This window comes from Lepidochelys olivacea, assembly GCF_965140295.1.
Source record: "Lepidochelys olivacea isolate rLepOli2 genome assembly, chromosome: 1".
NCBI lineage: Eukaryota > Metazoa > Chordata > Testudines > Cheloniidae > Lepidochelys > Lepidochelys olivacea.
The window spans coordinates 209,997,014-210,022,927 of NC_140411.1; the positions used below are offsets into that span (position 1 = coordinate 209,997,014).

Sequence of the window (25,914 nt, forward strand, 5' to 3'; positions counted from 1 at the left end):
GCAGACAAAAACTATATTATAATATAGCTAAGGTGGACAGTATGTATCTGTAATATAAGGTAAAACAATTGCAGTTAAAATCATATGATTAGAACTAAGCAATTTAGTGTTTGTGGCCCCAGATTAGATTAAATGAATTTTTTAAAAGGTACATTCGATTTTTCATTTTTTTTTTTTTGCCCTCTCATTGTGTCATGTTAAAGGGAGTGCAAGCAGCAAGAAAAGCTCTCCGCACTCTGTGTAATTGGTATGATTTACAATACTCAGTTGTTTTGCTGGATACCGTAGAAGAAGCATCCTTTCTGGCTGTAGATATTGTCTTCTAGTTCAGATTAGAAATCAGAGATTCTGCCTTCTTTTGCTCTCTTCCTTCTCAGTCTGGTGCTAAGCACCCTCAGATGTGCTCCTTTTAAACCATTCAGACATGTCTCCAAGCTATCTAGTGGCTTCATGGATTCCAACCAGTTTTCTATATCTCATTTCAAATTTTTTCCACTTCAGACTTTTGTAAACCCCATCTTTTTGTGCTACTGCTTTGGGTTCCTAACCCAATGAACACATAGAGTCAGATTATATAATTGTCAGTTCTAGAATGTTCACAAAACACTGCCTTATTTATTGCATCTGGGTCATTTCCTAGAATTAAGTCCCGAACACAGTAGACACTGAACTTGTCAGGTTTTGACCAAAGAGCTCTAGATGTCTTCAACACCTTCAGAGTCCTTTGCTACTATTTTTTTCCCAGTTTAATATTTCCTTACATTCTGTAGTCTCATTTGCTTATTCTTTAACCTTTTACATAAACTGCAGCACCTAGCTGTCCTGCGTTTGTATCCCATTTGTTTCTTCCGATGTCTTCACCTATAATTCCTAACTTCTTTATAATTACTAAACAGTTATTTCCTTCTCATTCCTCTTACAAGGACTTTTGTATTAACTTTGCTCCCTTTCTGTTTTTCTTTCTCTTGTCCCACCTTCTGCATCTCAGTACTCAGGAATGAATATTTAAAGGGTTAGCTATTTTAAAGACTTAATAAAAAAGAATATTCTATTTTGTTTGTTTCTAGCTTCTCCTCAGTTATAAATGCATTTATTGGATAATATTTTCTAATAGTAGGAGGGACAGAAGTTGAATTTTCTTGGGCAACACTTGACTATGTGATCTGGAGGAAATGGAATTGCCTTCATAAAGTTGGGTGGAACGACTTCCCTACAGCACACAAGAATACCTTATTTTCAGCTGCTCTTCTCTGCAGGTCCTTCTGTTTGACGCAAAGCAGCTGAAATTTCAGTAGTTTTCCAATCAGTGTTACAGGAAGCTGCTCTCCACTATCCAGAATGGCTTTGGCTGCCTCTATCACCTGCAGAGAGGTGAAGAAAGAGTTATTATTAATACAGTTTCAATATAAAATTTGGCATACACTGTGTGTGCTGACAGGTGGACTGATATTTCACATTTTAAAGTACGTGGCTCACAGTGATATGGCCATCCCAAGTCTACTTTCAAAAAATGACCCAACACCAGTGACTGCCTATCCCCACTCCTTGGCTCTCAGGTCCTTCTTGCTAATCGGCTGGAGTGCTGCTCAATGTCACACTACACACAAGCTGAGAGGAGGGCAACATTCTACATTTCATTTTAGGAGTATACAGATTTCCAGTTCATGTTGTAAAAACATTCATTGTTAGGTTTTAAATAGTGGAGTGATATTAACAGCAACTTAGAGAGTTATAAATTAAATAGCATTGAATAGATACCAAACCAACTGGGATAGCCTGGGCTACTGTTTACAAAATGGCTAGTGTCTGAGCGACTAACCCTCACTGAAAGATACAAACTGCTTGTTGGCAATTTGAGCGGGGCTATACTGGTGCAAAGACACCCTCTCTTTGTTTAATGTTGATTGGGCTGGTACTATGTAGCCTAATTGCGGTGAAATAAGGCTATTGAGTTTTCCTAAGGTGATGACAGCGGCAGGAACATACAGCTGCATTGTCCAGATGTGTGACACTGACAGGCTGTTTTATTACTATGCTTTTTACAGCCTGTTGCCACTAAATTTCATACAACTCACTAACATCTGGGCTGTTTTCCTTGGAGTCTCATAACCACTGTATTTACAGCAAAAAAAAGAAGAAGGCACAAAACACAATAAAAAGTTGTTACATGTTTCTTTTCACTTCTGTTTTCGCTCTAATAAAGTTACCCTGTGCAGAGAGCAGTGCTGAAGAGAAATCCAGCCATAATATTTTCCTACTTTTGTTTCTAAGCAAGCATCAGATTTATGTATAACCTTGGGCTGAATTAGGTGCTACTCAAATGTTCTGACATGTTTCTATTTTTCCCCCCCTTGGAGCAATTACACTTGGGTACATCTGGTGTCTATTTTACTTGCTCAGTGTCAGGCAACGAAGGTGAATGCTGCATTTTGCTGAATTGTGTCTTGTCTGAGGGTGTGTCTACACTACGGAATTAGGTCCAATTTATAGCAGTCAATTTTTTAGGAAGCGATTTTATACAGTCGATTGTGTGTGTCCCCACTAAGTGCATTAAGTTGGCGGGGTGCGTCCACAGTGCCATGGCTAGCATCGACTTTCGGAGCGGTGCACTGTGGGTAGCTATCCCACAGTCCTCGCAGTCTCCGCTGCCCATTGGAATTCTGGGTTAAGCTCCCAATGCCTGATGGGTTAAAAACATTGTCGCGGGTGGTTTTGGGTACATGTCGTCAGTCGCCCCTCCCTCCATGAAAGCAACAGCAGACAATCATTTCGTGCCTTTTTTCCGTGCGGGTGCCATACTGCTTTCAGCAGACAGTGCAGTAGGACTGCTAACTGGCATCATCGAACCACCACTTCCGCTGCAACTCTGCTCTCCTGGTGCCATGAATCCACCTCGCAGGTCCTCTATATGACCGTTGTCATCCACCGCTTCCGCTGCAACTCTGCTCTCCTGCTCTTGTCTCGCCATACCATGGCAAGCGTGCAGCCCGCTCAGCTCACCGACACCGCTGCTGTTGTGTCCTGGTGCTGCTGGCAGCAGACAGTGCAGTAGGTCTGCAAAACTGGTCATCCAACCACCGCTTCCGCTGCAACTCTGCTCTCCTGCTCTTATCTCAATAGCGAATTTCTCCATGTTGGTGGTCATGGGCTCCTGTTTCCGCTGCAACTCTGCTCTCCTGCCCTCATGAATCCACCTTGCAGGTCCTCTCGTCTTTCTCTATAAATATCTATTCTTGAGGCATCTGTCGCCAGCCACTGCTTCCACTGCAACTCTGCTCTCCTGCAGACGCCATATCATGGCAAGCATGGAGCCCGCTCAGATCACCGCGGCAGTTATGACTGTTCTAAACACCGTGCACATTATCCAGCTGTATATGCAGAACCAGAACCAGAACCTGCAAAAGCAGGCGAGTAGGCAACGGCAGCGTGGTGAGGAGAGTGATGAGGACATTGACACAGACTTCTCTCAAAGTACAGGCCCCGGCAATGTGGACATCATGGTGGTAATGGGGCAGGTTCATGCCGTGGAACGCTGATTCTGGGCCCAGGAAACAAGCATAGACTGGTGGGACTGCATAGTGTGGCAGGTCTGGGATGACTCCTAATGGCTGCGAAACTTTCGCATGCATAAGGGCACTTCCATGGAACTTTGTGACTTGCTTTCCCCTGCCCTGAAGCACCAGAATACCAAGATGAGAGCAGCCCTCACAGTTCACAAGTGAGTGGCGATAGCCCTTTGGAAGCTTGCAATGCCAGACAACTACTGGTCAGTTGGGAATCAATTTGGAGTGGGCAAATCTACTGTAGGGGCTGCTGTGATCCAAGTAGCCAACGCAATCACTGAGCTGCTGCTACCAAGGGTAGTGACTCCGGGAAATGTGCAGGTCATAGTGGATGGCTTTGCTGCAATGGGATTCCCTAACTGTGGTGAGGCCATAGACGGAACCCATATCCCTATCTTGGCACCAGAGCACCAAGGCAGTGAGTACATAAACTGAAAGGGGTACTTTTCAATGATGCTGCAAGCACTGGTGGATCACAAGGGACGTTTCACCAACATCAACGTGGGTTGACCAGGAAAGGTACATGATGCTCACATCTTCAGGAACTCTGGTCTGTCTCAACAGCTGCAGCAAGAGACTTACTTTCCAGACCAGAAGATAACCACTGGGGATGTTGAAAGGCCTATAGCTATCCTTGGGGACGCAGCCTACCCCTTAATGCCATGGCTCATGAAGCCATACACAGGCACCCTGGACAGTAGTCAGGAGCTGTTCAACGATACGCTGAGCAAGACCAGAATGGTGATAGAGTGTGCATTTGGACGTTTAAAAGCACCCTGGCGCAGTTTACTGACTCGGTTAGACCTCAGCGAAACCAATATTCCCATTGTTATTGCTGTGCTCCACAATATCTGTGAGAGTAAGGGGGAGATGTTTTTGGCAGGGTGGGAGGTTGAGGCAAATCGCCTGGCCGCTGATTACACGCAGCCAGACACCAGGGCTATTAGAAGAGCACAGCAGGGTGCTCTGTGCATCAGAGATGCTTTGAAAACCAGTTTCATGACTGGCCAGGCTACGGTGTGACAGTTCTGTTTGTTTCTCCTTGATGAAAACCTGCCCCTTTGGTTCACTCTACTTCCCTGTAAGCCAACCGACCTCCCCACTTCTATCACCGCTTGCAGAAGCAATAAAGTTATCATTGTTTCAAATTCATGCATTCTTTATTAATTCGTCACACAAATAGGGGGATAACTGCCAAGGTAGCCCGGGAGAGGTGCGGGAGGAGGGAAGCACCGGGTGGGGTGGTGGAGGAGGGAAGGACAAGGCCACACTGCCCTTCAAAACTTATTGAATGCCAGCCTTCTGTTCCTTGGGCAGTCCTCTGGGGTGGAGTGGTTGGGTGCCTGGAGGGCCCCCTTCCCCACGTTCTTGGGCGTCTCGGTGAGGAGGCTATGGAACTTGGGGAGGAGGGCGTGTGGTTACACAGGGACTGCAGCGGCGGTCTGTGCTCCTGCTGCCTTTGCTGCAGCTCAACCATACCCGGAGCATATCAGTTTGATCCTCCAGTAGCCTCAGCATTGCATCCTATTTCCTCTCAACATGCTGCTGCCACCTCTCCACTTGCTCCCACCACCTCTCCTCTCGCGCATCCCTCCTGTCCTCGCATTCATTTTGTGCTTTCCTGGACTCTGACATTGCTTGCCTCCACGCATTTTGCTGAGCTCTTTCAGTGTGGGAGGACTGCATGAGCTCGGAGAACATTTCCTCGCGAGTGTGTTTTTTTCACCTTCTTATCTGCGCTAGCCTCTTGGATGGAAATGATAGGGGGAGTGTTGAAACATTTGCAGCTGCAGGAAAAAAAAAGGGAGAGTAGTATTTAAAAAGACACATTTTAGAGAACAATGGGTAGACTCTTTCACGGTGAACCAAGCTGTTAACATTACATAGTACATGTGCTTTCGGTACAAGGTTGCATTTTGCCTCTTCTATTGAGGGCCTGCCAGTTTGGTGTGAGAGCTCACACATGCAGGGCTGGGCAACAGAATTTGGCTTGCAGGCAGCCACGGTAAGCCACAGTCTTTTGGCTTCTTTAACCTTCATAACATGTGGGAATTGCTTCAAACAGCAGTGCCCTCATTTCCCATACCACGCACCCATTGGGTTGGCCATTTAAAATGGGTTGGCCATTTAAAAGGAGGGGCTGTGGTTTTCAAGTTAATGTGCAGCACAAACCCAACTAACCCCCACCCCCTGCCACATCCAATTCTCTGGGATGATCGCTTCACTCCTCCCCCCCACTGCTTGGCTAACAGCAGGGATGATTTCTTTTCAGCCACAGGCAAACAGCCCAGCAGGAACAGCCACCTCTGAACATCCCCTTAATAAAATTCCCTACTTCAACCAGGTGACCACAAATGATATCACTCTCCTGAGGCTAACACAGAGAGATAAAGAACGGATGTTGCTTGAATGCCAGCAAACACTGGGACCATACGCTGCCATGCTTTGTTATGCAATGATTCCAGACTATGTGCTACTGGCCTGGCGTGGTAAAGTGTCCTACCATGAAGGACTGAATAAGCCTGCCCTCCCCAGAAACCTTTTGCAAAGGCTTTAGGAGTACCTCCAGGACAGCTTCATTGAGATGTCCCTGGAGGATTTCCGCTCCATCCCCAGACACGTTAACAGACTTTTCCAGTAGCTGTACTGGCCGCAAATGCATCCCAAGTCTTCAGGGCAAATTAATCATTAAACACACTTGCTTTTAAACCATGTAGTATATTTACAAAGGTACACTCACCAGAGGTGCCTTGTCCGCCTTCAAGGTCCGGGAGCCCGCCTTGGGAAGGTTGGGAGGTTATTGGATCCAGGGTGATAAACAGTTCCTGGCTGTCGGGGAGAAGAGTTTCATCCTACTCCTCATCATCATCTTCCTCATCCCCTAAATCCTCATCCCTGTTGCGTGAGACTCCCCCTTGCAGAAGTCCATTTACAGGGGTGCGGTAGTGGTAGTGGTACCCCCTAGAATTGCATGCAGCTCATCATAGAAGCAGATGTCTGGGGCTCTGACCTGGAGCGGCCGTTTGTCTCTTTGGTAGGCTTGCCTGAGCTCCTTAATTTTCACGTGGCACTGCTGTGGGTCCCTGTTATAGCCTCTGTCCTTCATGCCCTTGGAGATTTTTTCAAATATTTTGGGTTTTGCCTTTTGGAATGGAGTTCTGATAGCATGGATTCATCTCCCCGTACAGCAATCAGATCCAGTACCTCCCATTTGGTCCATGTTGGGGAGGGATAGCTCAGTGGTTTGAGCATTGGCCTCCTAAACCCAGGGTTGTGAGCTCAACCCTTGAGGGGTCCATTTAGGGATCTGGGGCAAAAACTGGGATTGGTCCTGCTTTGATTAGGGGGTTGGACTAGATGACCTCCTGAGGTCCCTTCCAACCCTGATATTCTATAAGTCTTTTGCAATTCTGGGACTCCATGGTCACCTCTGCTGATGAGCTCTAAAAGATCACCTGTGCCATGCTGGCCAAACAGGAAATGAAATTCAGAAGTCCACGGGGCTTTTCCTGTCTACCTGGCTACTGCATCTGAGTTGAGAGTGCTGTCCAGAGCAGTCGCAATGGAGCACTCTGGGATAGCTCCCGAAGGCCAATACCATCGAATTGCGTCCACACTACCCCAAATTTTACCTGGCGATGTTGATTTCCGTGCTAATCCCCTCGTCGGGGAGGAGTACAGAAATTGATTTTAACAGCCCTTTAAGTAGACAAAAATGGCTTCGTTGTGTGGACGGGTGCAGGGTTAAATTGAATGAACGCTGCCAAATTTGAACTAAACTCATAGTGTAGACCAGGGCTGAGACAGACAACACCATTGACCTTGGGCTTTCATGGTTTCTTGTTCAGTTTCATAGGAATTTCCCCTGCCAAGTGAAAGAGGGGAGAAAGAAAATTCTGCCTCTAACTATGAATTGACTCGATGTAACTGAAGCTTAAATGGACCAAACTACTGTTTCATGCCATAGGAGGAGGAACAAGGTAGAGCCTTGCAAACTGACCTGAACCCTAGGGGACACTGCTGAGGTTGAGGTCAAGTCAGGTCTGAAAACAGCCAACCCTCTCGGGCTTGGGTTGGGTCATCTCCAATTACTTCCTCCAGCCCATGGAGTTGGCATGGCAATGGCTACATGCCCTACTCCTGCCAGCCACCACCACTTCATTGTGCTGCATGTACTGTGGAGTGTGCCAAAAAGTCAGTGCTTTCCCCTCGGCACCACACGCAGCAGGGTGAGGTGGTGTCGTCCAGCAGGAGCAGGGTACACAGCCACCACTGTGCTGCCCCCAAAAGCAGAAAGTGGCTGGAGATGGGTTGCAGATGGGGGACAAGCAGGAAGCCCGCCCCAGACCAAACCCAAAGATGAGGCAGTGGTACTGACGCAGGTTTGGTGTGAAGTGTTGGGTTTAGGCCAAGTGGGTTCTGAAAACCATTTGAAGCTCTCAGGCCAGGTTCAGGTCCAGGTTGGGCTTTAAAATTAGGCCCAAGCAGACCTGTAGAACATAGTCCAGTTTTTCTGGAACTCAGAAGAGGGATATAACACCACAGAAACACTTGCTTACATAACAAACAAAAACCCAACACCAGTAAATCTGGCATTTTGCTTACTGCATGAATACAAAAATATGTGACAGCTATCATCAATTTTGCTTTGCACTGCATAATATACTTTTGCCAGAGTACCTCCTGACCACTGTCTCAGTTAGGGCCCAATCCGACTCTGATTAAAATCATTGGAAAGGTTTCTGCTGACTTCTGAGATAGATTAGGACCTCAGTAAGTAACAGATTAGAGAAGGATTTAGAGAACTGCAGGTGCGACCGGTACCCTAAAATCTATTGATCAATTGTAATGAATTATATTCAGCTGGAGCTAGCCCAAGCAGGGAATGTCAGTTCAGAGAGAGAATTTGGCAGAAGCAGTGTACTCATCACCTTGACTGAGGGAGAGAGATCCTTGTGTTTCTCTTCACTGACCCCTCTGATAAATGCAGAAGTGGTGTTAACAGTCTTCAGGAGACACATCCCGACTGCCTAACTAGAAGGCTAGGGCATGCAAAGCAGAGTCCTTGAAACGCTGCAGAGGGGAAATGGGGAAATCCTGGAAAGCTTCCCAAAAACTTCATACAGTAACTAGGCCTAGTGACAGTTGCTGATTTATTGTTCAAATAGATGTGCGGAAATTCTCTAAAAAGGGTTATATTTTTGGAGTTTACTCTACCCACCCTACACACACACATACACACATCATATATCATTTGAATGTTTATTTTATGTACGTTTAGATGAGATATGATGTGGAGTTGTCAAGCAGTGCCATAAGCCTATAGGAGAGGTGAATCAATGATGCCCAAAATGAGAAAGTATCATTTTTTTGCACAGTACCTGAAAACTGCAACATGACTATGACTACAGTTTTTACTGTTTAAGTTAATTTCAACACCTTAATGTGGTGTTTATTGATCAAAGCTACCAAACAAAAATGTATTAGAAGATTTTTATTGGTTTTGCATGGACAAGCTGTTCCCCCCCCCCCCCCACAGAAATTATGAAACTGTTTAGCATGTGTCAAATATGGCGAATATCAACTTTTGCAACATAGTAATGTGAAATGTATGGAATTGAAAGTATTACAGAGAAGCTGCACAGGGGCCCTGGCCCTGGCCCTGGCTTAATCTTTTCCTTAGTAAACTAAATTTAACTTCTAGTACTTCTCTCCTACACCATTGGTACCAAAATGTACCATGACCACAGACTCTTGCCCAGGACTCATAAGAAGTTTGTCTGGATGTACACACCACCTTTGAACCAAGCAGACAAGTCATTGTATGGTTCTCGCTGTCACCATTTCCTAGGGTGACCAGATGCTAAATACAGAATATCAGGACCGCCTCAGGGGGAGCGCCTTTTCAATTGTTACATTCCCCCGGCATGTTTGGCGGTGGGAAATAAATCTTGCTGGTGAAGAAAGAAGTACCCGCAGCTGAAATGCCGCCAAAGCCGGTCAGCGACTGAAGTGCCCGCCACTGAAGTGCTGCCGAAGACCCGGACGTGCCAGGTGAGTGTAACAATTGAAAAAGCACTCCCCCTGCCTGTCACCACTGCCTAAGGGGAAAAAAAAAAGACGCGCCCGAAACAAAATATCGGGACAAATGGCATCCCGACCATACTTCGGTTGGGACACGAGACAAACTGCTCAATATCGGGACGTCTGGTCACCCTACCATTTCCAGAAGTAGCTATTTCTAATGATCAAATTCCATATCATGGCAGCATGTCTGCATCTCACAACTATGATCTCTCAGTATGTGAGGAATGCTCAGCCTCCTCTACCTTTCATGGAAGGTGGGTCCCATACAAGGAAGTTTGTCCCTCCATATCATTCCTTTGAGAAAATCTGCCCTTAAATATCAATTCAGTGCATAGCCTAGTACAGAGCATTTCAAAGAACTGCTGAACAGGGAGCCACCTAAAGAGGAAGCAAACATCCAGGAGGCAGAAGAAGATCTTGATATCAACATAGACACCCCAACTATGGAAGAGATCATTCAAGCCATCAAATCCTTAAAAAATGGGAAAGCTCCTGGCAAGCATATCTTGAATGCAGAATTGTTCAAGGTAAATCCTAAATTAGCAGCATCTATCCTGGCCCCTCTATTTACATCAGTCTGGGAAAGAGAAAAAGTGCCAGATGATGTAAATTGCGTTACAGGACCAATTGCGTTATAGTGAAGATACCAAAGAAAGGAACTCTCAGTGGTTGTAATAACTGGCATGGTATCACACTTTTATCTGTGCCAATCAAAGTATTGTGTAAGACCATAGTCCAGCGTATATCAGAGGCAGTTGATGGCATTCTCAGAAAAGAGCAAGCTGGTTTTTGGAAAGGATGTGGATGCACAGACCACAGACCAGATTGTCACTCTGCGAAACATAATAGAACAGTGCTTAGAATGGCAACGGCAACTCTACATAAATTTCACAGACTTTGAGAAGGCTTTTGATAGCATTCACAGGACAAGCCTATGGCACATTCTGCGGGCATATGGAATTCCTTTCCGTATAATCAACATCATCAAAAGCTTCTATTTCAATTTTATGTGCAATGCTGATCACAGTGAGCTCAGTTTTGATGTCAAAACAGGAATACGTCAGGGATGTGTCATGTCTGCAATCTTCTTCAACATTGCCATCGACTGGGTAATGTGGCGTACAACAGAAGACATGCCAAGAGGCAATAAATGGACACTTTTCTCATCCCTTGAAGACCTGGACTTCACAGATGATGTCGCTCTCTTATCACTTACCCAACACCATATACAAGAAAAAAACAACTCGACTCAATATATTAAGCCAGCAAATTGGACTGAAAATTAACTGCAATAAGACAGATATTATGACCTTTAATATTGCCTCACCATCATCAGAACGGATAGAGGATTATGTTCTCACCAATGTAGAAACATTTACATACTTGGGCAGCACCATCAGCCAGGACAGTGGAACAAGCCAGGACAACTGGAACAAAATCAATAAAGCCAGGAACACCTTCAGGAGCTTAAATACAGTCTGGAAATCATCAAAATATGACACCAAAACCAAACTTAAGATTTATCAGAGCTGCATACTTTCAACACTACTTTATAGTGCAGAATGCTGGGGAATGAGAGAGTGTGACATGTCCAAACTGTCTTCATTCCATACAACCTGCCTCAGAAAAATCCTCAATATCTTTTTGCCCAGAACAATCTCAAACCAAGATCTATTGACACAATTCAGCCAAGAGGATCTGAGCACCATCATTGCCAGGAGGCGTTGGAGATGGATCAGTCATGTGCTTCGGATGGAAACTGATTCCATCACCAGAGCAGCAATAAGATGGACACCTGAAGGCAAGTGAAAACGAGTCCGCCAGAAAACAACATGGCGAAGAGCTGTGGAAGCCGACCTGAAAAACCTGTGGCACAGCTGGGAGAACCACTGAAAGACTTGCCAGAAACAGACAGGAGTGGAGGAGCTTCATCACTGCGCTAAACTCCAGAGGCGTAATAGGAACATGATGATGATGATGACATAGCCTAGGAATTCTTTTGGAATCCTAGGTGTTTGTGGACATTCAAGAGGCTCTGGTTGCCAAAAACAGCTTTTTCTGTCTGCAGCTGGCAAAAAGACCTTGTCCCTTATTGATGGACAATGAACATGGCCACACAGATCCACACCTTTGTGATTTGCAGGCTGTGCTACTGTACTTGGGAATGAACACACTGATTTTAAAAAGGTAAACACAGCAGCCTGCTTTCTAAGCAATACTGGCTACTGGGAGCCACTGGTTTCCTATAGAACACTGGGTTAATTTCAAGAAAGCAGAATTAGCTTTGGACCAAGCTACTTAAAAGAACATCTGTGGCCCAAAGGTCATGACCTTCAGTTACACTTAAAATGGAATTATGAAATTTTCAACATTGAAGATCAAATTCACGAGAGTTGGGACATACAGCTTTCTTGGAAACTGGCTTAAGACTTTGGAATTCCCTTTCAGAGATGGTGATGAATGACCAGAGACCTCACTGCCTTCACTGAAAAGGGTCTTGAGCACAAAATATCTAAATCAGGAGTGCCAATCCCTTAAAACTACATAATTCAATACAGAAACTGAATATCTGGCTATCAGATGGTCTCCACTACTACCTCTGTTAGTACCTGTTAATACAGTGGTGATAAAGCATGACCCTCTGTGCTGGCTACATGCTATGAATGCTTCTGAACCTTGATTTACATGATGGTATCTTGCACTGCAGCAGTAGGCTTTCTGAGGACACTTTTGTGTGGGAAAGCAGCTCCTGAAGGCAAACTTCTTCTCCCCAGACTTCACGAGTGAAAGACACTGACCTACTGTCCTTCACTGTGCAGAGATGTGTGACACAATGTACAGGTATTTTGGTGCCACCTAAAAGCAATCCCCAAATCCTATCACACTCTGACTCAATGGTGTTCCTCTGAAGAGACTCCTCTGAGCCATACAACAGACTGGGTTTGGGGTATAATACAATACAATACATCAAAATAAAACATTTCAGTTGACCTGACTTTTTTTTTCAATTTTCTTTTCTGGGAATTTCAAAATACTCATTGGTTTCTAACTGGAATTAAACCAAATTTCAAATTCTCAAAATCTTCAGGAAAATGGAATTTTGCTCTCCACAAATTTAGTCCCAAAGATCTAAGACTAAAACTATCAGGCAATACTAGCTAAAACTAACTTAACTAAGGTTTCAGAGTAGCAGCCGTGTTAGTCTGTATTCGCAAAAAGAAAAGGAGTACTTGTGGCACCTTAGAGACTAACCAATTAATTATACTCAAACTTAACTAACTAATCACTGACAATAAGAGGGCATATATACAAAGGAGTGAGGGAAGCACTTCTGATAACTAGTCTAAGATCACTCTGACAACTGTCACTGGTAGTAAGAAGAAAGTCAGGGGGATCAGGATGAATGCATCCTCTTATACTAGCACGCAGTGGTGTGAGGTGACAGAGAGAGCTTGCGCTGCCCTGACAGGTACCGCTGAGGGAAAAAGTTCTCCGATAACTGTGCACGAGGCAAGCACACACCTACAGTGATATGGACATGTGCAAGAACTCAAAGAAGAATGCTTCCATTTAGCCAGGTAAATACTCCTAGCTGAAGACTTTCTATTATTTAGAATAGCAGCCGTGTTAGTCTGTATCCGCAAAAAGAAAGGGAGGACTTGTGGCACCTTAGAGACTAATAAGTTTATTTGAGCATAAGCTTTCGTGAGCTACAGCTCACTTCATCGGATGCATTCAGTGGAAAATACAGTGGGGAGATTTATATACACAGAGAACATGAAACAATGGGTGTTACCATACACACTGTAACGAGAGTGATCAGGTAAGGTGAGCTATTACCAGCAGGAGAGCAGGGGGGAAAAAACCTTTTGTAGTGATAATCAAGGTGGGCCATTTCCAGTAGTTGACAAGAACGTCTGAGGAACAGCGGGGGGAGGAATAAACACGGGGAAATAGTTTTACTTTGTGTAATGACCCACCCACTCCCAGTCTTTATTCAAGCCTAAGTTAATTGTATCCAGTTTGCAAATTAATTCCAATTCAGCAGTCTCTCGTTGGAGTCTGTTTTTGAAGTTTTTTTGTTGAAGAATTGTCACTTTTAGGTCTGTAATCGAGTCACCAAAGAGATTGAAGTGTTCTCCAACTGGTTTTTGAATGTTATAATTCTTGACGCCTGATTTGTGTCCATTTATTCTTTTACGTAGAGACTGTCCAGTTTGGCCAATGTACATGGCAGAGGGGCATTGCTGGCACATGATGGCATATATCACATTGGTAGATGTGCAGGTGAATGAGCCTCTGATAGTGTGGCTGATGTGATTAGGCCCTATGATGGTGTCCCCTGAATAGATATGTGGACACAATTGGCAACGGGCATTGCTGCAAGGATAGGTTCCTGGGTTAGTGGTTCTGTTGTGTGGTGTGTGGTTGCTGGTGAGTATTTGCTTCAGGTTGGGGGGCTGTCTGAAAGCAAGGACTGGCCTGTCTCCCAAGATCTGTGAGAGTGATGGGTCGTTCTTCAGGATAGGTTGTAGATCCTTGATGATGCATTGGAGAGATTTTAGTTGGGGGCTGAAGGTGATGGCTAGTGGCGTTCTGTTATTTTCTTTGTTGGGCCTGTCCTGTAGTAGGTAACTTCTGGGTACTCTTCTGGCTTTGTCAATCTGTTTCTTCACTTCAACAGGTGGGTATTGTAGTTGTAAGAATGCTTGATAGAGATCTTGTAGGTGTTTGTCTCTGTCTGAGGGGTGGAGCAAATGCGGTTGTATTGTAGAGCTTGTTTGTAGACAATGGATCGTGTGGTGTGGTCTGGATGAAAGCTGAAGGCATGTAGGTAGGCATAGCGGTCAGTAGGTTTCCGGTATAGGGTGGTGTTTATGTGACCATTGCTTATTAGCACCGTAGTGTCCAGGAAGTGGATCTCTTGTGTGGACTGGTCCAGGCTGAGGTTGATGATGGGATAGAAATTGTTGAAATCATGGTGGAATTCCTCAAAGGCTTCTTTTCCATGGGTCCAGATGATGAAGATGTCATAAATGTAGTGCAAGTAGAGTAGGGGCATAAGGGGACGAGAGCTGAGGAAGCGTTGTTCTAAGTCAGCCATAAAAATGTTGGCATACTGTGGGGCCATGCGGGTACCCATAGCAGCGGCGCTGATTTGAAAGTATACATTGTCTCCAAACGTGAAATAGTCAGAGAACACTTCAATCTCCTTGGTGACTCGATTAAAGACCTAAAAGTGACAATTCTTCAACAAAAAAACTTCAAAAACAGACTCCAACGAGAGACTGCTGAATTGGAATTAATTTGCAAACTGGATACAATTAACTTAGGCTTGAATAAAGACTGGGAGTGATGGGTCATTACAAGAAGTAAAACTATTTCCCCATGTTTATTCCTCCCCCCGCTGTTCCTCAGACATTCTTGTCAACTGCTGGAAATGGCCCACCTTGATTATCACTACAAAAGGTTTTTTCCCCCCTGCTCTCCTGCTGGTAATAGCTCACCTTACCTGATCACTCTCGTTACAGTGTGTATGGTAACACCCATTGTCTCATGTTCTCTGTGTATATAAATCTCCCCACTGTATTTTCCACTGAATGCATCTGATGAAGTGAGCTGTAGCTCATGAAAGCTTATGCTCAAATAAATTTGTTAGTCTCTAAGGTGCCACAAGTCCTCCTATTATTTAGAAGTATTTCTTGCATGGCCTTTGAGCAAGCCTCTTCCAGTGGTGTTAGCCATGAAGCATCCATGCTGTCAAGAGGAAGGCCTGCAGATTGGGGTGGAGGAAATGCCTATGTCCTGGGAAACCACAGCTGGATCCAGTGGGAGAGACAGTTGATATCTTACTGACAAAGCTAGTAGGGTCAAGAACCAGTGTTGCTGAGGCCTTGCTGATGCTATAAACATGAGGTGAGCATGGTCTTGTTTGGTCTTAGACAAGACTCTGGGCAATAATGGAATCAGAAGGAATGCATACAGTAGGGTGTTCTTCCAGGGCAGCAGGAATGCATTCATCGACAAACCTTGGCTGTGACTCTCAAGAAACAGAACTGATGGCGCTTTCTGTTGGCACCTGTTTCAAACAGGTCCACTTGGGAACTCTCCAGAGATGGAAAAGGGATCTGGCCACATTTGGATGAAGTGACCACTCGTGGTGATCACTGAAAGACCTGCTCAACTGATCTGCCAGTATATTCTGTACTCTTGGAAGATAGTAGCTCTCAGATGAATGGAGCTGGCTATGCAGAACTCCCAAAGGAGAATCACCTCCTGGCACAATCGAGTAAATTGCACCCCCGTCTTCTCACATAAAACATAGTTGCTATATTGTCTGTTAACAGTAGCAGATTTTCCCCCTCAATATGTGGAAGGAAGGCCGGATGAGTTAGACGGACAGCTCACAATTCCCTGAAACTTATGAGCTTTCAAATCTTGGGAGGCCCAAAGACCCTGAGTCTTCAGTGACCCCATGTATACTCCCCAACCCAGGAGGACATATCAGTGACTAAAGTGAGTGCTGGTTGTGGGAGAGCAAAGGGGACCCATATACAATCTTTCAAAGGGTCTGTCCATCAGTCTAGAGAGGACAAGGCTAGCACTGGTACTCGACCCACCATGTCTAGATGATGATGGCTCGGGAAATACAACAAAGCTAACTATCCTTGTCACTTTTTGAGGTGCAATGTGGAGTATTGCTCTACATGGGTACATGCCACCATGTGCCTGTGGAGCCTGAAGCAACTGCATACTGTGGTAACAGGATGTGCTTTTAGTTCCAGAACTAAGCCTCACAGTGTTTTGAACCTTGATTGTGGTAGAAAAGCTTTGACCTCCACGGAGTCAAGGACCGCTCTGATAAATTCTGTTCTTTGTACCAGTTTCAGAACTGATTTGTCCACATTCACTAGAAGCCCCAAAGCATCAAAGGTGGATTGGATAATGGCTGTGCTGGTCAGTACCTGAGACTTGGACTGGCTTCTCACCAGCCAGTCATCCAGGTAAGGGAACACATGGACCCCTGACTTTTGAAGGAACGCTGCTACCACCAATGTGGACTTCATGAAAATGCAAGGAGCTGTCAACAGACTACATGCAAGCACTGTAAATTGGTAGAGGATTCCATTTACCATGAACTTGAGAAACTTCCAGTGGGGTTTTGGTGGATTGCCAATTGGAAGTGAATGTCTTAAGTGAAGGGCAGCATACCATCCTGGTCCAGGAAAAGAATAATGGAAGCTAGGGAATACAGAATTTAATTTTTTTCAAGAATTTGTTTAATTCTCTTATATCTAAGATAGGCCTGAGACTGCCTTTTGCTTTAGAATAAGAAAGAAGTGGGAATAAAAGTCCTTCCCCCCCGAGGAACAGAGGAACTTGGAGGAGAGATTGCACCTCCTGCTCAAGGAGAGTCTTGTGAGAGTGGTCCCTGAAAAGGGACAGGGAAGGCGGACAGGAAGGGAAATAGAAAAACTGAAGGGTGTATCCCAGATCCACTGATCTCAGGTGATGTGGGATCAAGCACTTGGGAGTGGGGTAAATGATTGGTAAACAAACAGGAACAGGAGGGTGGCACTCTGGGAACTGGAACTCTGTCCCTGAACAACCTATCGAAAAGCTTGTTTGGATGAAGCTGCTGGATGAGAGAAACCTGGAGCTGTAGAAGAGGAGGATGGTGATTGTTGCCTCCTGTAATTTCTGCCCCTTTTTCTCGACAGGTCTTGGAATATCCCAGATATCTGTGGGTCAGTTGTGGCTAGAACTGCTTCCTTTTCATTATCTGCATATAGATTCTAAGTGACTTCAGCATTGCCCTAAAATCCTTAAGGCTATAGAGCCTATCATCTGTCTTGTCCAAAAAATGGGAGGTCTTGGATGGTTTGCTGGACCTCTGAAGGGAGGCTGGGCGTCTGCTGCCATGAACCCTGTTTCATAGTTATGGCAGATGCCATGGCTCAAGTTGCTGAGTCATCTGCATCCAAGCTGTTCTGGATGAAGGGCTGTTCTGGCCACTAGCTTGCCTTCCTCTACCATCACAGTGAATTCCTTTCTGCTATTGTCTGGTAACCTGCCCTGGAACTTAAATATGTTATCCCACCAGGTAAAGTCATACAGACCAAGGAGTGCCTGTTGATTTGCAATCCTAAATTGCAGACCCTTTGTAGAATAAAGTTTTCAATCAAAAAGATACAGCTTCTTTGAGTCCTTTCCTTTTGGTGTCGATGCCTGGTATCTCTGCCTCTCCTGCTCATTAGCTGCAGCAACTACTGAGGAATCCAGTGGGAGATGTATGTACAGGTGCTCATTTAGCTATGGCAGGGATGGAAGATGGAGTCTTCCACAACACCTTGACTGGCCTCATAACATCTCATTGATCGGGAGAGCCACCCTGTTGTGTCCTGCTGAATCCAAAATATCCACCAGCTTGTGGGATTTCTCACAGACTTTCTCTGCATGGATATCCAGGTCTGTGGCTACCCTTTTCAGAAAGTCCTGGTGAGCTGTATAATCATCTGGTGGGGGAGAACCACACACTGCTTCAACCACTGCATCTGGTGATGAGGAAGAAGAAGCATGTGGATATTAAAACAGGGTTTACTCTACTTCCTCTCCTAAAAGAATCACCAGGGAGGCTTTCACCTGCCAGTCTCAGTCCCAGAGCCAATGACAGAAAGATGTTGTCTCTGGTGCTGATGGGTACCCAAGAAGAGAGACTGAAGTGGATGAGGGAATGACATGGCAGCTGGGGGGAAACCCCACAGGGCCCAGAAAGGCCAATGACATGGTCCTGGGACCTATCCCTGACCAGGCCATTGCCTCTTGTCTGGTGGTCACTGCTGAAGCTGCTGTAGGAACCATGGGACATAAGCCTCTGACTGAGGATGTATCTCCTGTCTAGGCTGGTACACATAGAACCCAAGTGCTGAGTCTGAAGAAGCTGAAGAATCTCAGTCTTCCAATAATGGGGAAGCAGAACTCATTGGTATCGGAAAGAGAAAGCCAGAACCCAGACATGGTAGTACCAGAGAAATTGTAGCTGGCTTCCCTCTCAATGGTACTGTCTTCCAAGGTAAGGAAAGTGTAGGTGGCATCAGCACCTCACACTTCAGAAGAGCTGGAGTAGGGTTCCTAGGTACTGGTACTGAATTCAGTCCTTCACGCACTGCTGGGGAAATGAGTACCAAGAAGTTAAGTAGCTCTCTAGCAGTTGCCTTTGTCTCTGGTGTACTGGTAATGCCTTTTGGCTCTGAGGTACCAGGAGATAGCCTGAAGCAGCAGGAGTGGGCACTTCAGTGGTTGGTCTTGACGGACTTGCCACAGGCTCCGGAGTCAACAACCACTTCTTAGCTAAACAGTATTTTGGGCAATGAGTACTTTCAGCATTCCTCTCAGAATTCTTGCCTCTACAAGGCTTAGGTACCATGGGTCTTGTCCTGTGAGGGAGGTAATGAGTCCCTGGAGATCTTTTGTGCCTCTGACTTTGCACTGGTGACAACAATCAAGAACTCATCCCAGATAATTACAGGGGAACACTTCAAACCGATGGTGAGATACTGGTGCCTGTTCTGAAATGGACAGTTTCGAGGGAGGACAGAGCACTGCCTCCATAAGAGTACACTTAGGCTGAGCCATTCTGTCCTTTTTAGAGTAAGACTTAAATCTCTTACAAAGGTCACATTTCTCATTCACATGGGAGTCCACCAAGTATTTAAGGCAGCTTGGGTGTGTGTTGCTCACTGCCATTGGTTTGCTGCATGAGTGGCATAATTTAAACCCCAAAGATTGAGGCATGGCTCATGAGACTGGTACCATTACTGAAAATAAAACTGGTCATCATAAAACCCTCTGAAACTTATATCTAACTAATCACTATCTTAACTATAATCTATCTAGCTAACTATGAAACTACTCTAAGTAAAAACAGGTATACGTACAAGGAATGAGGGATGAACTTGCAGTAGCAAGGCTGTAATCTCTCCAAAAACTGTCACAGGCGGTAAGAAGGAACTGAGGCGGACTCGAGGGTGGCTCTGCCCTTAATACCTTCACACAGTGGAACGCAGCAGCAGAGAGTGCTCAAGGAACCAAGGGGTACCACTGAGGGAAAAAATCTCCAACAACCATGCGCTGGGTGTACACACCTATAGTGGAATGGACATGTGCAATCACTCAAAGAAGAACACATACTAATCTCACAGTCCGATAGCTAGAGCTGGGCAAATAATATGTAACAAATAATTTATTTGATAAATTTTACCTCTTGTTTTGTTCATTAATAGTCTCTGAACTGATCATGATATAATCTAATTTATTCATTTGTAAAAAATTATTTCCCTAATATTTTCTGCATTTGTAATTCATCTGCAAACTGTTAATATTTGAAATTCAAGTCGGTTTGATCGGACACATAGGCCACATAATATTATTTCTGTTCCCAGATTGGATGGGCATCATTCTTGGAATAAGGCTTCTAATGTGAGTACTCATGAACACAAATTTGAAATTTGCCTTCTACCAATATTCTGCAATTAAAATTGGCTGAAAATTCATTTGTTAGACTGTTTGAGGAGATCGGTTATAAGGGGCATGAACACAGCTGAAGAGAATTAGTTGAATAGTTGTAATTAATATTTGCAGAAATGTTTCTGCAATATCCACCTTGCTCTTGTATAAGCCTCTGTCTTCCCTACAATTCCCATTTCCCCGCTTGATCCCCAGCTGTGATGTTATGTCTAATTCAAGACCTGATTCTGCAAACATATTCACATGCTTAACTTTAAGCATATGACTAGCCACATCGAAGTCAACATGACTAGTCATGTGCTTAAAGCTAAGGATATATTTAAAGTTTTTAGATTCTAGGTCTAAGACTGTAAAATCCCTGGAGTCAAGAACCTATCATTTTTGGTTTTGTCTATAAGGTGTTATGCAAGCTTATGGCCCTAAAAATACAAATAAATAAATTAAAAGAATTAAAAAAAACCTGGACACAGAAGAAAAATTTATTGGGGTTTCAAAGAAATACAAAGGCTGATTGCTAAGATACAATCCTACACAATTTAAAATATGATAAATTCTTTTTTAGGGTAGAACACTATGCACATCCAATGCAAATCTGTCAAAAAGCACGTACATTACATTCCTTTATTTGCATTTCTCCTTGGAGTGAGAAAACATGTGTTTCCCCTCTAAAGCTTGTAAAACATATGTCTACCCTCCAAAACCAATAAAACACTTTCTTCTGCTGACATGAATATACAAGATCTATGGGCATAAAAGACTATTAATGTGGTTTTTGTTTTCCTTGCCAAATTTGAGGTGAATCAGAAAGGCATGATAAAGATAAGGGAGTGAAAAAGATAAGTAGTTTTTCACTTTTTAAAAAGTCTTTTAATTTTTTTGGAACGTATCTCAAAAGTATCATGGCCTAGAAACTTCACATTTATTTTATCCATCTTTCCAAAATGGCAGTTAGGTTATCTAAGTATTTTTAGAAAGTCTGTTACTCTTAATTCATCATTTCGTGAGCAGCATAAAAATTGTCTATGGTCCACAGTTTTGTGTTCTTCATAATCACCCTGCACTGTTGAACTTGTAACTTACTGAGAACTCAAACTGAATTTAAGAAGTTGTGTAAGTTATTAATTCAATTTGCCATGTTAAAGGACTGCTTGTGGAGCTTATTAACTTGCAAGGTCTCCTGTGGAACTTGGCATACCAATTAAAGACTACTGTCAACATGAAACCTAGACAGTTTTTAAAAAATGAATTAAAAGCAGTTTTGGTTACTACACCTGCTCCTGGGTCCCCCACCAACTTTTGTGGTTTTACAAGTTATAGCTTCCTATTTTTTGAACGTTTTTCTCTCCCCTGTTGTTCTGCAAAAAAACCCAAAACCCCCACAAAAACAAGCCAGGAATCTGACTATAAAATGCATAAAGAAATCAAAGAAACAAGGTAGATGAGGTAATATCTCTTATTGGATCAACTTCTGTTGGTGAGGCCTTGTCTACCCTACAGAGTTTTGTCAACAAAAGGCAGCTTTTGTCGACAAAACAGTGAATGCGTATACACTGCGATGCGACTTTTGTCGGCAAAACTGCCCTGTTTCACCGACAAAAAAACAAAACAAAACCACCCCGACGAGAGACATAAGGCTTTCTGCACAAAATTTTTGTTGACAATGTGCCAGTGTAGAAGCCATGCTTGATTTTATCGTTCTACTTGGTCTCCAGGAGGTGTTGCACAATGTCCAATCTGACCGCTCTGGTCAGCAGTTTGAACTCCACTGCTCTGCAATCAGGTAAATAACAATGCACCCCTCCCGCTTAGAAGCCCTGGGAATTTTTGAAATTCCATTTCCTGTTGGCTTGGCGTGGAAAGGTCTCATCGCATCTTCCCAGTTGACTAAAGGGGTTATTGCAGAAAACGCTCTCCCACTTATAGATTCATAGATTCATAGATATTAAGGTCAGAAGGGACCATTATGATCATCTAGTCTGACCTCCTGCACAATGCAGGCCACAGAATCTCACCCACCAACTCCTGAAATAAACCTCTCACCTATGTCTGAGCTATTGAAGTCCTCAAATCATGGTTTAAAGACTTCAAGGTGCAGAGAATCCTCCAGCAACTGGCCCGTGCCCAATGCTACAGAGGAAGGCGAAAAAAACCCAGGGCCTCTTCCAAGCTGCCCTGGAAGAAAATTCCTTCCTGACCCCAAATATGGCGATCAGCTGAACCCTGAGCATATGGGCAAGATTCGCCAGCCAGATACCCAGGAAAGAATTCTCCGTGGTAACTCAGATCCCACCCCATCTAACATTCCATCACAGGCCATTGGGCCTATTTACCATGAATAGTTAAAAATCAATTAATTGCCAAAAATCATGTTATCCCATCATACTTGGACCACGGTGGAGCTGCTGGATCTGATCAGTATATGGGGAGAGGATACTGTGCAGTCCCAGCTGCACTTGAGCTGAAGGAATTTTGATACCTATGGGCAGTTCTGTCAAGGCTTGTGCGAAAAGAGCTATGATTGGGACATGCTGCAGTGCAAAGCGAAGATAAAGGAGCTGAGGCAGGCGTACCATAAGGGGCGGAAGGCATGGTACGCCCACATCTTGAATACTGCGTACAGATGTGGTCCCCTCATCTCAAAAAAGATATACTGGCATTAGAAAAGCTTCAGAAAAGGGCAACTAAAATGATTAGGGGTTTGGAACGGGTCCCATATGAGGAGAGATTAAAGAGGCTAGGACTTTTCAGCTTGAAAAAGAGGAGACTAAGGGGAGATATGATAGAGGTATATAAAATCATGCGTAGGGTGGAGAAAGTGAATAAGGAAAAGTTATAATATAAGAATATAGGGGCCACAAAATATAGGGGCCAGTCATAATATAAGAACTAGGGGCCACCAAATGAAATTAATGGGTAGCAGGTTTAAAACAAATAAAGGGAAGTTCTTCTTCACTCAGCGCACAGTTAACCTGTGGAACTCCTTGCCTGAGAAGGTTGTGAAGGCTAGGACTATAACAGGGTTTAAAAGAGAACTGGATAAATTCATGGAGGTTAAGTCCATTAATGGCTATTAGCCAGGATGCGTAAAGAATGGTGTCCCTAGCCTCTGTTTGTCAGAGGGTGGAGATGGATGGCAGGAGAGAGATCACTAGATCATTACCTGTTAAGTTCACTCCCTCTGGGGCACCTGGCATTGGCCACTGTCGGTAGACAGGATACTGGGCTGGCTGGACCTTTGGTCTGACCCAGTATGGCCATTCTTATGTTCTTATGGCAAACTGTCACGCCGGTGCTGCACCTTAGACCTGCCAGTTCTAAGGGGGCTATCGTTGGTGGTGACCCCACCTTCACCACCTAGAGCCCTGTAGATACTTTGGCAGGCCTGGAGGTGGCGGAAAGAGGATCTAACTCGGAGGACAAAGTCTTTGATGAAGAGGTGGAGTTAGACAATGATGTGGAGCTCCTGGCAGGGTCACCCAGTGAGGCAGGCAGCCAGGAACTGTTCACCAGTCTCGCCAGCCTCAGCAGTTGCTCTCCGGTGAGCAAGAAGCAGGAGAGGAGATGCCTGGTAAGTGGCTGTGGTTTGTGTAGTGTGGAGGTGGGTTCAGGGTATAGAAATGTACAAGGCTGGCTGTGATTCTGTGTGCTGGACATTTGCCTGTGAAGCTAATCATTACAGCAGAACAGGGTGTTGATGCATGCTGAGATCTCATGGGAATCCTCCAGAGATCTCTAGGAAAGGTTCCTGGAGGTACTTGGCAATCCTCTGCTGAAGGTTCCTTGGCAGAGATCCTTTGTTCCTTCCCCCATTGAAGGAAACTTTCCCGTGCCATTCGGTAATCACTTGTGCAGGACCAAAGTGGCACACAGGCGAGCAGCATAGGGATCGGGGTGGAAGCCACAAGTGTGTAGTAGATGTACCCTCACTTCCCTGCTTACCCTCAGCAGTGAGATATCTGCTACAATTACTCCCACCTGTGGAAAAGTGTGGGAGAATTTTAGAATTTTTTCCCTAGTCAGCTGCACTGCAACTCTTGCAGAGTGCTCTTTTCCCCATGTAAAGTGCCCACCCCCCGTCCCTCAGCCAACACTCACCATGCTTTGGGTGTTTGCCGAGATGTGTGCTTGACAAATAGCAGTGAGAAAGTGACTGTTACGTTACCAGAGGAGTATTTTACTGAAATGTTTCAATGCTATGAGTGAACTTAACAACCATGCTTCTGTGCATTATTCCTTGTGGTTCGGTAGATGTGGCCTTTAGGAACACCCCATACACCCCAGCCGAGCATCTCCACCAGATAAGAAAGCGCCCAAGACGGAGCAAAGAAGACATGTTCCAGGGGGTACTGCACTTCTCCAATGCAGAGAAAAGGGAACGCAAGGAGTGGAGGCAAGCGGAAAGGCAGGACAGAAAAGAAAATCAGGAGTTTGTAAAGGATGCTACTGCGTGGATGATTAAAGTCATAGAGGAGCAAAGGAAGATGCTGAAGTCCTTAATAATGTTGCAGACTGAGCAGATGCATGCCCGCCCTCCCCTGCAGCACATTCAGACTCTTTTACATGCCTCCCGCACACAAACTCCACTTGTACAGTCCTTTCTGCTTTCCGGGAGTTCTTGGTTTCCCCTTCACTTCCCCCTTCAGACAACTTTCAAAATGATAGCTGGACATAAACACAGCTCTGAAAGTCTGCCCTTCCCTGGTACCTCCTTTCCCACCAAGCACCTGTGTGTGTGTGTGTGTTGTTTCTTGTTTAATAAAAGCAAAGTTTTTGCACAGTAACTCATCTTTATTTATTTCCTACAAATTGAGATAGCAGGCACTACCGGTACATACACAGGCAGTTTATTCATGTGCTTGCTGGAATGTAAGGCCCCAAATGTCATCATTGCTTCCTAGGAAAACTACATGTAATGTAACATTGCAGCACCAATCAGAGATATACACTACTGGTTCTCATTTTCAAAGTGTTGTCTCAAAGCCTCCCTGATTCGAATTGCCTCCCTCTGGACCCCTCTGATAGCCCTGGTATCTGGCTGCTCAAATCAGCAGCCAAGGGGTCTGCCTCAACACTCCACCCTTGAGCAAACCTTTCACCCTTAGCTTCACAAAGATTATGCAATGTACAACATGTGGCTATGACCATGGGAATATTATCCTCATTGAGGTCTAACCTGCCATAAAGACAGACATCGCCAGCGTGCCTTTAATCTGCCAAAGGCACATTCCACTGTCATCTGGTACCTACTCAGCCTGTTGTTGAACCGCTCCTTACTGCTGTCCAGGTTTCCTGTGTAAGGTTTCAAAAGCCACGGCTGTAAGGGGTACACCGGGTCTCCCAGGATCACTATGCACATTTCAACATCCCCCACTGTAATCTTCTAGTCTGGAAAGAAAGTCCCCACTTGTAGCTTTCTATGCAGGCCAGTGTTCCTGAAGATGTGTGTGTCATGCACCTTCCCGGGCCACCCCGCGTTGATGTCAATGAAACGCCCACAGTGATCCACAAGCACCTGCAACACCCTGGAGAAGTACCCCTTCCTATTGATGTACTCTGTCGCAAGGTGGTCTGTGTCAAAATTGGAATGTGTGTGCCTTCTATCACCCCTACACAGTTAGGGAAACCCATTTCTGCAAAGCCTTCCTCTTTTTCACACACATTTCTCAGAGTCTTGGTCCTTCGGAGCAGGATGTGATTTATTGCCCTGCACACTTGAATTAACGGAGCCCCAGCGATC

General features: G+C 44.8%; 1 protein-coding gene across 4 annotated transcripts in view; it reads right to left on the bottom strand.

The window, feature by feature from the left end:
• Nucleotides 1-25,914, bottom strand: part of SPAG17 (sperm associated antigen 17) — a 298,248-nt gene that overhangs the window by 206,257 nt on the left and 66,077 nt on the right. For all 4 annotated transcript variants that reach the window (XM_084612789.1, XM_084612788.1, XM_084612791.1 and 1 more), the window contains exon 4: nucleotides 1,230-1,361. In XM_084612789.1, coding sequence (XP_084468915.1) covers nucleotides 1,230-1,361 — 132 coding nt within the window. The remainder of the gene's footprint in view (nucleotides 1-1,229; nucleotides 1,362-25,914) is intronic.